This window comes from Arachis stenosperma, chromosome 3 (assembly GCF_014773155.1).
Source record: "Arachis stenosperma cultivar V10309 chromosome 3, arast.V10309.gnm1.PFL2, whole genome shotgun sequence".
NCBI lineage: Eukaryota > Viridiplantae > Streptophyta > Magnoliopsida > Fabales > Fabaceae > Arachis > Arachis stenosperma.
This window is the reverse complement of record NC_080379.1, coordinates 6086226-6102291: the sequence shown is the minus strand read 5'-3', so window position 1 is coordinate 6102291 and position 16066 is coordinate 6086226. Positions and strand designations below refer to the sequence as shown.

The following is a 16066-nucleotide window of genomic DNA, read 5'->3' as shown; positions in this document are numbered from 1 at the left end:
GATGTTTAAAAGATGATTAAGTAGACTTTTTCTGGTATTGCTCTTGATTCGAGAATGATGGAGACTTTACTGGTTTTTATTCCAAAAGTTGAATCACTGATATTGATGAAAGATTTCAGGCCAATTAATCTCTGCAATGTGGTTTACAAGATCATCACGAAGGTCCTTGTTAATAGGTTTCGTTCTCATCTTGCAAAGATTGTTGGCCCACTTTAAGGAGGATTTATTCTGGGACGAGGATCTCCTGACAACATCATTATTGCTCAAGAGGTCTTCTACTTTATGAAGAAGACTAAATCAAAGAAATGCACATTGGCCTTTAAGATTGATCTGGAGAAAGTTTATGACAGAGTTGATTGGAGGTTTTTAGCCCATTCCCTTAAGAGCTTTGGTTTTTTCAGTCCTACAATTAATTTGATTATGAATTATGTCACTGTTTTCTCCTTATCTATTATTTGGAATGGAAATCATCTGAATGGCTTTACTCATAGCCGGGGTCTTAAACAAGGATACCCTATATCACCCTATCTTTTTGTGTTGTGTATGGAGAGATTGTCATGCTTTATTAGTCATCAGGTTGATTTAGGCTTGTGGGAGTCAGTTGCTGTTTCTAGAGTGAGACCAAGAATATCCTACTTAATATTTTGTGGATGACTTGCTTTTATTCTGTAAAGCTACAAATAAACAAGTGCAAAATATGATGTTAGTTTTAGAGACTTTTTACAAAGCATATGGGATGAAGATTAATGTGGAGATGTCTAAAGCACTTTACTCCAAGAATGTCTCTGCAACAATGAAAGAGATTTTCACTGGAGTGTCTTCTATCAGATTTGTCAAGGACTTGGGCAAGTATCGATCTTGAGGTTACCCTTAGCCATTCTAGGGACCCATTCAACTTTTAATGATGTCCTGGATAAGATTCATAGTAGACTATCAAGTTAGAAATGGAGTTTACTCAATCGGGCTGGTTGACTCTACTTGGTTAATTCTGTTACAACCGCTATTCCCACGTACCAGATGCAGGTCTCTATTTTTCTCAAAGGAATCATTAGTAAATTGGAGTTTATGATGAGAATTTTTTTTTGGAAAGGACAAGTTGAAGGAAGAGGATTGAATTTTGTTAGTAGGAAGGTACTAGTTACTCCAAAAAAATATGGAGGTTTGGGGATTAGATATCCTCATTGTGTGAATATTGCTCTTCTTGAAAAGTTAGTTTTGACTTTTTTCCAACAGTCAAACAAGTTATAGGTCCAATTGTTGGATGCCAAATACCGATAATCTTGATATGACTGTTTTTGGTTGTCCTAAGAATAAGGGTTTTTCCATTTGGAGGAGTATTTGCAAAGCTTGAGAAGTGTTGAATGATGGGTTTGCTTGGTATATTGTGAATTTAAACCAGAATTTTTAGTTTTCTAGTTGGAAAAGAGAATGGCAGTTATCTAATGAGATGAATTATGTTCACATTTCTTATTCAAATCTTCGGATACAGGATATCTGGTTAGTTGGTAGGTGATATTTGGATACTCTTTCTTCTCCTTTATCTCAAAATCTGAAAGGTATTATTCTTTCTTACAATCCAGATGTGCAAGTAGGTCCGGAAGTAGGTTGGTATTGATTTGGGTCTACTATCAAAGTCTATGACTCACGCAATAGTTATTTGTGGTTGAGTAAGCAACTATTTGGTTGGGAGGAGTAGGAGAATTGTCTTTGGCTTTGATGCCAGCTTATTCTGAAAAAGCACAAATTTTTGGTTTGGCTGTGTCTTAAGGAGGCTCTTCCTACTGCGAGTTTTCGCTTCATAAGAGGGATGTCATCATCGGATAGGTGCCCAAGATGTCTTTCTAGGCAAGAATCGATTTTACATTGTGTTTGGGATTGTCCAAAAACTCAGTTTGTATGGCATAGGTTGAATATTTCTTATCTTCCTTTGGATTTGAAGAACTGGTTCTTGTATCCTAGAAGAGAGCATCCGTTCAGATTTTTTCTGGGACTTTGGTGGATATAGCAAGTACGGAATAATGACATCTTTAATCCTTACGAGACCTCCATAAAAAGTGATTTATCTGGTATTAACTTCAGAAATGGAGCTTAGGAATATTTTTGAATTACAACGTATGTCTCTTCCCTCTATTCTAAATAGTTTTTGGAATCTCACATCCATTAATATTTTTAAGATTAATTGGAATGTTAGTTATCCTGGTTCGTTAGTTTTACTTGCGATTAGAGATTGTAATGGAAGATGGCAAAATGGGTGTTTAGAAATGATTGGAGTTCAAGGGGAATTGTTTGCTCTTTGGAGATGATATCTCTTAATCTAAGATGTGGGTCAATGAGATGTTATTTGTGAGACAGATTGTATGAAAGCATTTAATCTTATTACTAATCACCAAGATAGTTTTGGGTTTATTGATCCGTTGGTGCTTAAAATAAAGGATATCATGCCTTAGAATTAGCGTGTTGACTTTCGTTTGATTATGAGAAATGCAAACACGATAACATATAAAGATGACAATGAGGTTACAACTTCATCATGTGGAGCTTCCTTCTTCTTAGGAGGAGTTTAAGAGTAGTTTTAAACGGAACTGTTCCTATATTTAAGCAGTTCGTTTGTCTTTCTTATTTTTTTCTTTTGTTTAGTTTATTTACGTCACAAAAAATACAAAATTAACTATAACTCAAAATTTAAAAACTAAAAAGTATGTTTTAATTTTGACTTTTATTTAAAAAATAATTTTTTAATTTATTAAATTTATTAAAGAGTTAATGTATTTAATGGAAACAAAGGAAGAGTATAACCTAAATTATTTGAGTTCTACTTTTTATAACAATCAATTTAATAGTAAACTATATATTTAACAAATACTAATGCAATCTAGATAGAGTAAGAAATAGATAAATTTCTCATAAAAATAATTTATTATTCGATGTAATAAATAAAATGACATATTTTGTTATTTAAATAGTTGTAGTCCATTTACTTACTTTAAAAAACACAGTTAATCTGCTTAGTAAATTATTATTTTGAATACAATTATTCATATCAATTATAATAAAATAATGAATTAATATTTGTCTTGTTAATAAGTACCAATTAAAATTAAAAAATGAATCTTGATATACAGGTTGCGTTCCCCTCTGCCCTCTCTTCTGGAAAATTGAACCCCCTTGAACCACCTTGAACCTTCGGCTTCAGCAATTTTGCACAGAAAAATTTCCCCAATTTTTGGGGATTCAGCGATCCGGATATTGCATCATTAAGCTATATGCCATGGACGGTCGCAAAGTTTCAATTTTTCTTTAATTGGATGTGTCTGAGCGAAGAGGGGCATCGAAGGAAGCAATGGGCAGAGTAATCTCTTTCCTCGTTCAGCCGCGATTCGTCCTTTTATACCTTGTTCTTTCAATCTTCATCATTTTCGCGCTCTATGGCTCTAAACAAGTATGCCCTTTAACCCCCTTTTTTTACTTTATGCCATATTTGCATTGTGGATCTGATTTGGGTAGTGGACCGGTTTTGCCGCAAGATGTTTGCTTTGTGATTGTTTATGTTGCTATCATTTTGATGGGGTTGGTTTTGAATCTTGTCTTAACTCTCTGACAGAATGGAACATGATTTGAGCATTCTGTTTCTTTTGTTCTTGCTTACATTGTCTTGATCAATGTGCTTCCTAATTCCATCATGGATGAACTCTTCCTATAGCTAGATTTTGTGTTGTATTAGAATGACCCTGCAATGTCTTCCCTTTTCTTTATTGTTGAGTTGTGCTTGGGAGGAGTGCATGTATTTTATTTCTTGAATTATGAATCCAGATAGGTTGGACAGTTCAATAAGGGATAGGTTAACTCTGCACAACTAATCTTTTTGACTCAGTTTAAGAGAGAAAAAGAAGATAATGATATCTTCAAAAGGAGGGTAGATACACATAATGTATTAGCTTTGTGATCCCTTTCTTACTTTGCGATGGTATATCTTTGGGATCCAGATTGAGGTATCATTTGGTGCTTATAGGAGGCTATGCATTCAGTAAAAATATGGTGTAAGTGATGAAGATAATGTTACTAGGTCTGGAGGGTGTGTGGACTACTTGATGTACATAAAATAGCAAGACAGTGATATAATGTGAAGACAAGTTGATATGGAAAAAATTTCAGCCTCAGGGCAATAATTTCAGCTAGAGTTTTCTGTAACCTTTTATTCATGTTTTGAGTCTAAGTTTTTGGTCGAAGTCAACATGTCATTGTTATATTACATATACCATTGAAACCTTCTTTTTCCCCAGCTTATTGTGGGCATTCCCTGTTTCCAGTGTTTGTAGATGCTAGATTTTAGAATAAGGTGTTCAGTATATGTATACTCTAAATCCTTTCTAGTTGGCTCATTGGTTAAGTACACCGTTGAAAAGACAAATTAGGTTTTTCCCCCACTATATTATGTGTTCCATTGTATTAAGAGCATTATGTGTAACTCTTTTAAGTTTTTGCACAAACTATTCTGCATCATATGATTGAAAATTGATGAGTAGATCTATTTGTAAGCTTTTTTTCCACGCATGTTTTCATCTCTATTGTCTTTAGACATAGTTTATGATGGAACTTTTAGTCCAGGTACCTGACTCGGAAAAGGCTATATTTTGTTTTATTTTATTTTCATCTGTATTGCTTATTGGTTCATTCAGTGATAAAGTTATGCCTTTTCTGATGTAGGACGAGGTGATGATATTAGAAGAGGATCCTGAAATTACACACAGGGTTTTTTTGGATATTGATATTGATAAACAGCGCTTAGGTAGTTAAGAAATCTTTTAGAATTTTCACTAATTGCTTTTATTCGAACCAATTTGACTTGCTTCATATTTTTGTTAGAATGTAGCAAGACAGAAATAACAAGTTATTTTCAGCTAGTATATATTCCCTTCATTGTTTACTACTAACAATTACAGAACTACTTCTGTAGGTAGGATCGTGATTGGATTATATGGCCATGTTGTACCAAAAACTGTTGGTAAGTTGTTGATCTTCTATTTGAATTATTAGTGATTAATCTGCAAAATGGAAGTCGAGGGTGAGCCTCCTTAATGGGATCATCCATATTCAGGGTATCTAAACTTAGTTTTAATTCAAACTTAAATCTTCCTGTTGAAGCTACCTTAGTTGGATTTGTATGCCTTATACATCCAGTCATTTTTATAGTCTTCATAATTCTATTCTAATTTTTTTTAATCGTTGGAAATTTCATGCTTGCAGAAAATTTCAGAGCTTTGTGCACAGGTATTTATAATATCTTCTTTCGTTGCTTATTAATTAGCCCCAATTATGTGAATTTACTGATGTGGATGGTTCCCAACTGTGTAGGGGAGAAAGGAAAGAGTTCTAGTGGCGTAAAACTTCACTACAAAGGAACACCACTTCATCGGATAATATCTGGTTTTGTGATTCAGGGTGGAGACATTGTTCATCGTGATGGCAAAGGATCTGAATCGATTTATGGTGGCACCTTTCCTGATGAGAATTTCAAGATAAAAAACTCTCATGCTGGTGTGTAACATTATTTACTTGGATGCTAGTATTTCACTTTATCAATCTTCCTGAAACAGCCGTGATGTTTTTTTGTTTCTTTAGTCTATGTTTGTTTCCGTTAAAATTTATTTATTCAATTGTTGCAGGTGTTGTTGCTATGGCAAATTCAGGACCTGATTCAAATGGCTCCCAGTTTTTTATTACCACAGTGAAGGCCTATTGGTAAGTTATATCTTGATGATGCTTGGTATGGATAATTTCATATTGTATGTCAATCTTGCATGTAGAGGAATACCGAGTTCAAATTTGTTCTTTGAAAGGTCAAATACATGTTCATTGTGCCATCACAACTAGATATGGCGATTTACATGCGAACTTTGCAGGTTGGATGGTGAGCATGTTGTCTTTGGAAAGGTTATTCAAGGCATGGATAATGTGTTTGCGATCGAAGGGGGAGCTGGAACGTATAGCGGAAAACCCAGAAAGAAGGTGGTGATTGCAGATTGTGGAGAGATACCCAAGAGCCAGTGGGATGAGGAAATTTCAACTTCCAAATCAGTGACAACAACATAAGCATATTTTTTTTTATCATACATTGCACGCCTCAAACTAATGGGATGAGTAAGGTTAAACTCTAGTATCCGTTAAGCCAAAGCCTTTAAGAAATTAGTTCTGATAAAATTTTAGTTCAATTTTTAGCATGACCATTTTAGTAGCTTGTTTGATATTTATAGTCTGTTTCAAGTCCTTTTCTGTGTATTGTATTTTTCCCAAAAGTCATTTTGTGTATTTGTATTTAACACCTTATATAAACAAAGCTGTTAGGGTTGGCTGTAGAGAAAGGGAAAGAAATTAACAGAAATATTTACTTGTTCTATGCACAAATATATTGTCATTATTTTGTTGTCTCAAAGCTATTTTGTTCGGTAGTCTTTCTTACATTGTCTGATCTAGAATTCTCAGAAAAAAGGGAGTCAAAAGTAAAAACTGGTGTAACAAAACGCCAATGATATTTTTAAATTAATAATGAAAAAATTGACTTCAATTTATTTTTTAATAATTTACATTTTACCAACTTGATCCAATAGCTCATTCATCTAAATCCTATAATGAACAGTACATTTTAAAAGAAAAAATGACAATTCCTGTATTGAAGAGATGAAAGAAGGTGATGAATGAATAAATATGTTGAAGTCGGGAGAGAATCAAATTGAAGAGAAGTTGCTCTAATAATGAAAACAAAGTGGTGGTTTATTGTGGCAATAAATAATATTAAATCTTATCCTAATTTCTTAATAATTGTCGGTTTGGATATATCCAGACTGAAACAACGTGAGGCTGAGGCATAAAGTGCAAAGCCAGATTAGCTTGAGTTTTCATAGCACATGGATTTTGCAGTTCTTAACCAAACCTTGCTATAACCTTAAATCAATATAATAATAATAATAATAGGCGAATAAGAGAATATCCTGAAAGGGCAGAACAAAAATGGAGAAAACAAAAAGGGCAGAACAATCAAGCTTCAATCAAGCCTTTAAATTCAAGTATTCTATAAAATTGAATAAAAATATGGAAAATTTTCCACAAAAAGTAAATCTACCTCAACACATGTACAAATCTTGAGACTTCCAGACATGTTTTAGATTTGTGTGTTGGGAATTGGGATTGAAAGACAAACAAAAACATGGGAAAACACAGCTGAGTGAGTCAGTTGTCTTGTGAATTGAATTGTAGAGAGTATCTTGTTCAATGGGTAGCAACAACGAGGACCCAAGCTCTTCCCCATCGCACCCTCTTCTTGAACCTCACTCACCTGACTCACAAGAATCCTTCATTCACATATCATACAACCATGGCCCTCGTTCCTTCAAGGACCTTCCTTTCTTCATCCTCTTTCTCCTCTTCTCTCTTTCCACTTTCGCCTTCGGCATCTTCTCCATCTTCCACAGAAACCCCAACTACCCTGCTTCCCTCTCTTCCTTCTCCTTCAACCCAACCACCCAAACCTGCACCACCTCCACCTCCACCACCTACTTCCTCCTCTCCCTCAATTCTACATACTATTCCTCCAATTTTGTTGAGGACTTGACATGGACTCTTGTTATCACCTTCATTCTCAGCATACCCATTTGCTGGCTACTCCTCCTTTTTCTCAAGCATTACACCAAACACCTTGTCTACGCTACTCTCCCCTTCTTCATCGTCATCCCCATCTTCCTCAACGTTTACTGGTTCGTTGTCTGCACTGTCAGCTCCACTTGTAGCGATGTTTTCCCCATGGTATACCGCATTCTCGTTCTCGTCTTCCTCTTCCTCGTGATTGGGGTAATCGTGTGGATCCTCGTTGCGAATTGGCACCGTGTTGAGCTCACAATCAGCATAATCGGTGTGGCATCAAACGCGCTTTCTTGGAACCTGGGTTTGTTCGGGGTGCTACCCTGTTTGACCATTGGCCTTCTGCTCTACTATGTTCCCATGGTGGTGTTCATGGTTTTTGCCACGTTTAACGGCAAAGTTGTGCCGAAAGGTTTGGAAGGTGATGAAATTGGATGTGTTTGGAAGCAGGATAGTTGGGTGCCGGCTTATTTTGCGCTGGCAATACTCACTATGCTGTGGTCTGCAACGGCGATGGTTGAGGCGCAGGTTTATGTGATCAGTGGGACTATTGCTCACTGGTATTTCTCAAAGGATGATCAAGTTCCAAGAAAGAGTATTACAAATTCTATAAGGTGAAAACAAACATCATTGTTGTGCTCATGTTTCTTTGCATTTGCTTGCTTACTTTACCTGCTTGTGATGTTTGATTAATAAGTTGAGGAATTTAGGCGCATTTTTGTTTATTTAGTTGGCATGATCATTGATGCTGTGTGGTGATTGATAGAAGTAAATGATCATAGTATTCTTTCATGGTAAAAGCAGATAACTTGATTCCCCTGTCCTGCCTGTAAAATGCATAAGTAGTATGTGCTGAATCTTTGATGAGAGTAGTTGATTAACCAGAATTGAGCATTTTGATTATAATATAACGAAAATTATTCTTGGTACTGAAGAAATCATATGATCAATTCGATGAACAGTGTGGCTTCAATATCTCAGTATTGTCTTTCTGTTGTTATTGGTATTGCCTATTTTGGTACTAAATAGCAAGACGTCGGATATAATAATGTTTCCCCATCAAGTTGTACATCCAATGTTAAAATGCTTAGTTTGAGAATCTTTGGTTAATTCTGTTGTCGTTTGTAAATTCTGGTTAATATCAGTTGTTTAAATGGATTGGTTGCGAAATGTAAATAATTTGTTGTCTTTTGATGTGTCCTACTACTTGCAAATTTTTTGTGATTCCCAAAGCAGCATACTCTTTGATTAGGATACAGGAAGAGAAAAAGGAAAATATGCGTTCAATTGAGTTGAACTGAATAGTTGATTTACGTTTAGAAAGGCATAGTTAGATGGTTGCTTTACAGTTAGAAAGACATTGACTATGAGAATTTGGTTGGCAGAAATGCTTTTGGTCCTTCTGTTGGCACCGTATGTTTGTCAGGATTGCTTATGTGTGTTGTCCGAATGGTTCGTTCTGCGGTTGATAGTGCTAGACAAGAGGATGCTCCGGGGATAGTTAACCTGATATTGCGATGCTGTGTGAATGCCTTCCTGGCAGCAGTGGATTTTCTTAATAAGTTTACCATCAACTTTGCCGCAATAACTGGTGAGGCTTACTGCACATCTGCAAGGATGACATATGAACTTCTAAGACGTAATCTTCTGTCTGCTGTTTTTGTGGAGACCATCTCATCTCGCATCCTGGCCGGAATTATCTTTGTCCTGTCGGCAATATACACAATTGTGGTGCGTTTTGTTGATATTTCTCTTTATATGCTTGTTTCAATTAGAGGCTTGCTACTATGCATAACTAGATATAAATTTCAACAATCCTCTTGAAGCATGAGATACTTGAAGAGCTTTCTTATGCTTGTAGCCTGTGGATGTTGATAACAACTAACAGCATATCCTTCCATTAACATTGTCCATGTTCAATTGACAGCCATAAATTATGGTCTTTCGCTTTTGCAGTTTGTTGTTCCTTTTTGTTTTTTGTTTTTTGGGGATGAGATGAACAATGTAGGATAATTTAACTTAGTGACCATCTTGTGAAACTCTTTGACTTATAATATCTTAAAAATGATATGTTGGGGTCCAACAATTACTAGTTTGTTTTCCTGCTTTCATTGTTTTCTATCTCTCTTTTTGTATAAGCAGGTATGTGTTATATTAAAGACCACAACAAGTCTTGGGTCCGATTCATATCTAGTAGCAGCGCTAGCTTGGTTGCTGCTGATCATAGTGCTGGGGTTCTTTGTGCATGTACTAGACATTGTAATCGACTCAATTTATGTCTGCTATGCCATAGATCGTGATAGCGGAGAAGTCTGCAAACAAGATGTCCATGAGGTTTATGTTCACTTGCCCATTAGCAGGAGTAGCAGACAATCTAATGTTGTAACAAGAATTCTAGGTGTGTAAATAGTTCTTCTTAGGAGTCAAATGTTTTGAGACATTTGAATTGCTACTTTGAGGGCATTCTTAAGTTAGAGCTGTGTGTGAGCCTATTGTGCATACTTCTGAGTGTTTCTTTTAGAAATGTAGTTTAATAATTTATAGTTGTAGAGAGCAAGGGAAATTAAGTTGATTTGAATGCTGACTTTAAGTTTACCATGTAACCTGAACTATGTACTATACTTCTTCTGTAAGGGTGAAGACTGAAGAGCACAAGTGAAGCTCATAAATCAAACAATTTTGTTCAACGACTAAGCATAATTTGTGCTACTTTGTAGTTTGTAGTGCTTTCGTTTATTTGCTTCTTATCCAAGACATGTCAAAGAAAAAGAATGGTTAGCTTAATTTTAGTCTAGCAATCTCATGTGGCAGCAAATATGTTGAATCATGAATGGGAAAGGATGACTCTGCTTATTTTCTTGTTTTCTCATTATTGTCAACTTGTCTTCTGCATTACTTCATTCTAAGAATGAACCAGTAACTAGATACACAATCAAGATACTGATACTGATGTACAATATAGATACTCCTTTCTTATTTTTCTTATTTCAGAAAGCTGTCAACGCTTGACAATTTCTGACTCGTTCATATATCTCCCAAGTTATATTATTCGAAACCTATGTAATCTTTTTGTAGAAAAACAATGTAATATGTTATTATAGAAGGTGAAAAAGCTCTGATACCAGAACGAAAGAAAAAGAAAATGAACAGATGAAAATGAAAATATAAAATATGAGACTCTGTATTTTATAGGTATACAAAGCATAAATCATTGTTGGGTTCAGATAGTTCCCTAACATTTTTCTCCATATATATATATATATATATATATATATATATAGTTTTCTTGGTACTACAACGCGGCTACTGTCCTAGGATAATTCCTCTACAGTCAACAGCAATAATAAGCCTCAATGTGGCAGGAAGTAAATCAATAAAAGGTTGGTTTTCCCCAATATTTGAAGATGAAAATTTTTTAGATGTTAAATTGGGACCTTTAAAATTGGTTCGGCCCACTGTAGTTCAAATATGGGCCAGTGTTGGGCCAATATGTTTTTAGATCATATTCCCACCTCAAGAAATTGTTGCACTTTAGATCCAAAAGTAGAAAGGAAAAAGAAATATGTTGCAGCCTTGCAGGTATGTGTGTGTCTATATATACATACATACACACACACTCACCCAACTAACTTTGCTAGTCCAAAAAAAAAATATAAAGGATAAAGAGAAGCTTCTGGTTGCTTGGCAGGTTTGTAAAGGTATAATGTGACCAACTGATCATACAATCATAGTTTTTGAATGCATACTATTGTTTGAATTTTGAACATCAAATTGAGAGTATAAATTGATAAACAAAGACAAGTTGAGTCCCATTAGGAACTAACAGTGAATGCATTCTGACATTTCAAGGGCCAATAGCTTTCTTAATGGGGTGGTCCATAACCATATATATCTCTTTTAATTTGCACCACTTATTGCATAAGCAACCAATGTGGTTCTCAACAAAGGTATCCGAAATTGAAGTAACTAGTCCGGTACTCATAGAGATCAATGCTCTTCAGCTCTTCTTCCTAGCTATCATATGATTTGTTGTGTCTCCTCACGTGGATCTAATCTACAACATAGATAATTCTAGAACAAGTAGCCTTAGCCTATATATAAAATTACATTTATCTCAAATAAGAATGAAATGTCATCATATAAATTTAAGATCAAAACAAGAAGAAAAAGTCAGCGTATAATTGTATCATTATCTTTAATTTTCTTATGTCAAATCCCGAGGATCAATAGGCACCACAAAAGTGAGTGAATCCATGCATATTAATATAGTAGTAGCTAGTCTCAAAGTAAGTAGGTATTGTTCATCATCATCATCATAATGCATGCACAACAATGTTGAAAATCTTCCATTTTGTAGCAAAGGGACAAATGAACGATGCCATGAACCATCACACATACATGCCTCCCAATCCACCAACATAGCCTCTCATGCTGGCTTTTAGTGTTTATTGTAACCTCCAATTCATCACCATGATCCAACATAATGCCAAGCACAAACAACTAAATTAGATTCATTATATATGAGTCATTGCATGTGATAATTTCCACCGAATTCTATATCAACTGGTTGCGGGGTTAACTCTTTGTGCTTCGTTTTATTAGACAAATTCGTCGAAATTCTATGAAATCTCGATCCAGGGAATATAATAATAATAAAAGAAACAAGCATATAATGATGAGCAGGTTGGAAAAACGATCTGATTGGTGATTGGAGAGACGTACATGAACTAATTTGTTAATCACAAAAACTTTCTTTTTTTCTTTTACCACCACTACCTTCTATGCTTTACTTTCACGCAAAGACTATTTTCAGAAACTCAAAAAAGAGAATGTGTGGTTTGTGATCCGAGATGGGACCACGGCATAGTCAATGTATAGTGCAATGTGTTATATTTAGTATTGCTTCTTAAATGTCGGTATGCTCCTAAGCTTATGGTTAATTTTAATTGAGAAAAATTATTTCAAAAGGCAATGAGGTTTTCAAGGAAAAAAAAAGTATATCTTTTCAATTTTTTATTTTATTTTTGTAAAATTGGTTAGTTTTTTTTAATATTTTTTTATATTAACAGAATAAATTTATATGACATGTTAAACGGTTAATTTATCTATTAAGAGTCGACTAAGATTGACAATTTTTTTTTTGAAATTTCATTGTTTTTTAGAAATAATTGTTAAGGCCATTTAGTTTTTTATAAATTTTTATATTATTTTTTTAAATATATTGGTTAAATTTATTATGTAAAAATATTAGTAATTTTAAATTATTTTTATTTATAAAAATTAGATAAAAAATATATTAGTGATTAACCTATTATATAAGCTTGTTTTAAAGAAAATTTATTAATGAAATGACTAATTAGTTTTATAAAATTAAATATCAAGAATTAATTTTTTTTTTGTTAAAAATTTTATGATTTTTTGACAAAACTTATTAGGACTGGATGGATATTTACCCATTTTAATTCTAGTAATTTTAGATTGATAGATTTTATTGGAAAAAGTATAGAAAAACAATACTTTTTTTGAATAAGTTAAAAAAATTAATTTAATTTTAAAATTTAAATTTTGACTTAATTAAATTTATTCATATCTAATGGGCTTAAAATATAATTTATTGTTCATATTATCCACAATGGTCTACTTAGGGAAATTGATTTTATTTACTGCTGTCTCTTTCATTGCTCTGCTTTGCTTGTGAAATTAAGCTAACCGTCGTGCAATCTAGATATTGTAGACGCACAACAACATCATCACACTTTTTATTGTATAGGAAGAATCAACTATTATACCACCACTTTAATTTGGTTAATTAATTGAGTCATGTAATATCATTAATCTCACCAGGAAATGAATGTCAGTCTCCAATGTGTGCCCCTATCTAACACTGCCAGCTGCTTTCAGCACCATAATATATATATATATAAGTTTGAGTCAAACGAACGAAATTCAATTATAAGATCTTATATTATTACAGTAGTAAATTAATATAGAGGAAAATCCAAAGTTATTTGTACAAATATAATTATGCCGTACAAATTTGTTCATTATATATAGGATTTGATTAAATTAAAAAAAAAAGATAATAGTATAGTCATTTTAAATAATATATTTGTTGATTAAAATTATAATTGGAAATTTAGGAATAATAAATTATTCATTTAAAAAATAAGAGTGACAAATTAAAAAGAACAAAAAGAGTATAATTGTGTAGAAATAATATATATTGTCATTAAAAAATTATGATATTTTCAAAAATGTAGTATTTAAAAAAATTCAAAAGAAATTAAACTTAGGACAACTTCTAAATATTATGGAACTTCATATAAAAGACTTAATATAGGACAAAGTTTTCGCAAAAAAAAAAAAATATACTAGAAGAATGTGGGTGTCCAATGTTAACACTCAAATATTTTTCAAATTCTTCGTCAACTGAATTTGAGAAATTCTCATAGCACCTCTCTTCGACTATTGGATATATTCTTAGAGCAAAGAACTTTTGACTTCTCAAGATTAATCTTTATATCCGAAACTTTATAAAAAAGATTCATAATTCTCATGGCATTCTGAACTTGAGATCTAGTCGCCTTACAAAATAGGAGCAAGTCATAAGCGAACATAAGGTGTAACAATTGCGGCCTACCTTGAGAGACAGTCACAACCTTCCAGTTTCCAAAACTGACTTGGACTTTAATGAAGATAGCTAGTTTTTTCATGCAAATAACGAAGAGATAGAACGACATAGGATCCCTTTGTTTAAGTCTCTTCCTAGGCTGAAACCAATTTCGCACAATTTCACAAGATGGATAAGTTGGATGCTTGAACGCAATTCATAATCAAATTAATAGTACACTGGGGGAAGCCAAAAATACCCAAAGGCTCTACAATAAAAGTCCAATTCACTCGATCATATGTCTTTTCCAAATCAATTTTGAAAGCAATGGCTCTTTTTTCAACTTAATCTTCTTGAGAAAATGTAGCATCTTCTGAGCACCCCTACCATGAATAAAACCCCTTGAGTAGGGTTTACTATTTTATCAAGAAAGGGTCACAACCTGTTAACCAAGACCTTCGTGATGATCTTATAGATGACATTGCAGAGGCTAATAGGTAAAAAATCCTTGAAAGTATTAGAAGTTTCGCAATTGGGAATAAGAACTATAAGAACTTCAACCAAGGACAGACTTAAAGGGCCACCAAGAAAGGCACGTTGCACATCTTATCAAACATCCCGACCAACAACCTCCCAATACTCTTTGAAAAAAAAAAAACGCTTGAAACCCATCGGAACTAAGAGCTTTCAAGGGACTCATGCTATCAACCGCTTGCTTAACTTTCAAGAAGGATACCAATTGAGTAAGAGAAACACAAGCATCTTGACTAAGTTTAGGAGACAGAACCACTTTCAAACACAAAAGATCAACTTGCTCAGTAGAACAAAAAGCTTTTTGTAGAATTTCAGAGCCTTGGATTTTAGAACATTCTAATCCGTAGCCCAAGAACCATCACCAATAAGAAGAACGTGAACTTTATTGGCCTTCCACCAAATGATAGTCTGTAAGTGAAAAAATTTAGTGTTATGATTCTCATATCGCACTCACAGCTCCTTGGACTTCTAGAACTAGAATAATTCTTCTTGAATCAAAATAGTATTCAGCATCACCTTTAAATCCTCCTCTTTCTCCCTCATTTAGCATCATCACTAAATTCCAGCTGTTTTTAACAGCCTCTAATTAAAATTCAAGATTTCTCTTGTTAGCAAAAATGTTTCCAAAGACTTTAGAATTGAACTTTGACGAAGCACTCTGAATTGAATTCAAACTCCTTTGAATACACCTTACAGCAGAAATTCTGTTCCATATTTTTTATTAATGGTTTATACTCCATATGAAATGCCCATGCCACCTGAAATCTGAAAGGTCTGACACCCCTCTTCATCGAGGCTCCGAGGCACCGAACTAAAAAAGGGCAATGATCTGAGTGAAGGTGACACAGAATCTCAGGATAAGTCTCCAAAAAAAGTAACTTTCAGTCACCATTGCTACATACTCTATTAAGCCTTTTAGCAATCTCTGTAAACCCCTTAGTTCTTTGAAACCAAGGAAACATCCATCCGAAAGTAGCTAAATAAAAAAGTTTGCAAAAATTTAGAGCATCTAACAAAGAAGTACTGCGAGAAGAATAAAAATTACCACTCATAACCTAATCCGAACATACAATCTCATTAAAATACCCTTTTGGCATCAGTATTGGTTCCAACACTGGGCCTTAAAGGAGTAGAAGAAGACTTATCCTCAAGCCCAAGTGAAGAAAGACTTGGTTTTTCTCCAGCAATGCTCCTAGTCTTAGTGCCATTTTGTAATGGCCCTGTGGAAGATTGGGACATCTTGCTATTTCCTTTTCTATTCACTTTGACCCACCCCTCATCACCTGCATG

The 16066-nt window shown here is 34.1% G+C and overlaps 2 protein-coding genes across 2 annotated transcripts; both read left to right on the top strand.

Moving 5' to 3' along the window:
• The first annotated feature begins 3118 nt into the window (after nucleotides 1-3118).
• On the top strand, nucleotides 3119-6430 carry LOC130965995 (peptidyl-prolyl cis-trans isomerase CYP21-1). The gene is made up of 7 exons (XM_057890741.1): nucleotides 3119-3439; nucleotides 4705-4786; nucleotides 4955-5002; nucleotides 5245-5268; nucleotides 5353-5535; nucleotides 5664-5739; nucleotides 5901-6430. Exons 1-7 carry the CDS (start codon nucleotides 3341-3343, stop codon nucleotides 6088-6090), a joined length of 702 nt encoding a protein of 233 aa, XP_057746724.1. The 5' UTR covers nucleotides 3119-3340; the 3' UTR covers nucleotides 6091-6430.
• A 564-nt stretch (nucleotides 6431-6994) lies between these two features.
• On the top strand, nucleotides 6995-10557 carry LOC130966147 (uncharacterized). Its single transcript, XM_057890915.1, has 3 exons — nucleotides 6995-8246; nucleotides 9018-9363; nucleotides 9775-10557. Exons 1-3 carry the CDS (start codon nucleotides 7267-7269, stop codon nucleotides 10036-10038), a joined length of 1590 nt encoding a protein of 529 aa, XP_057746898.1. The 5' UTR covers nucleotides 6995-7266; the 3' UTR covers nucleotides 10039-10557.
• The last annotated feature ends 5509 nt before the right edge of the window (nucleotides 10558-16066 follow it).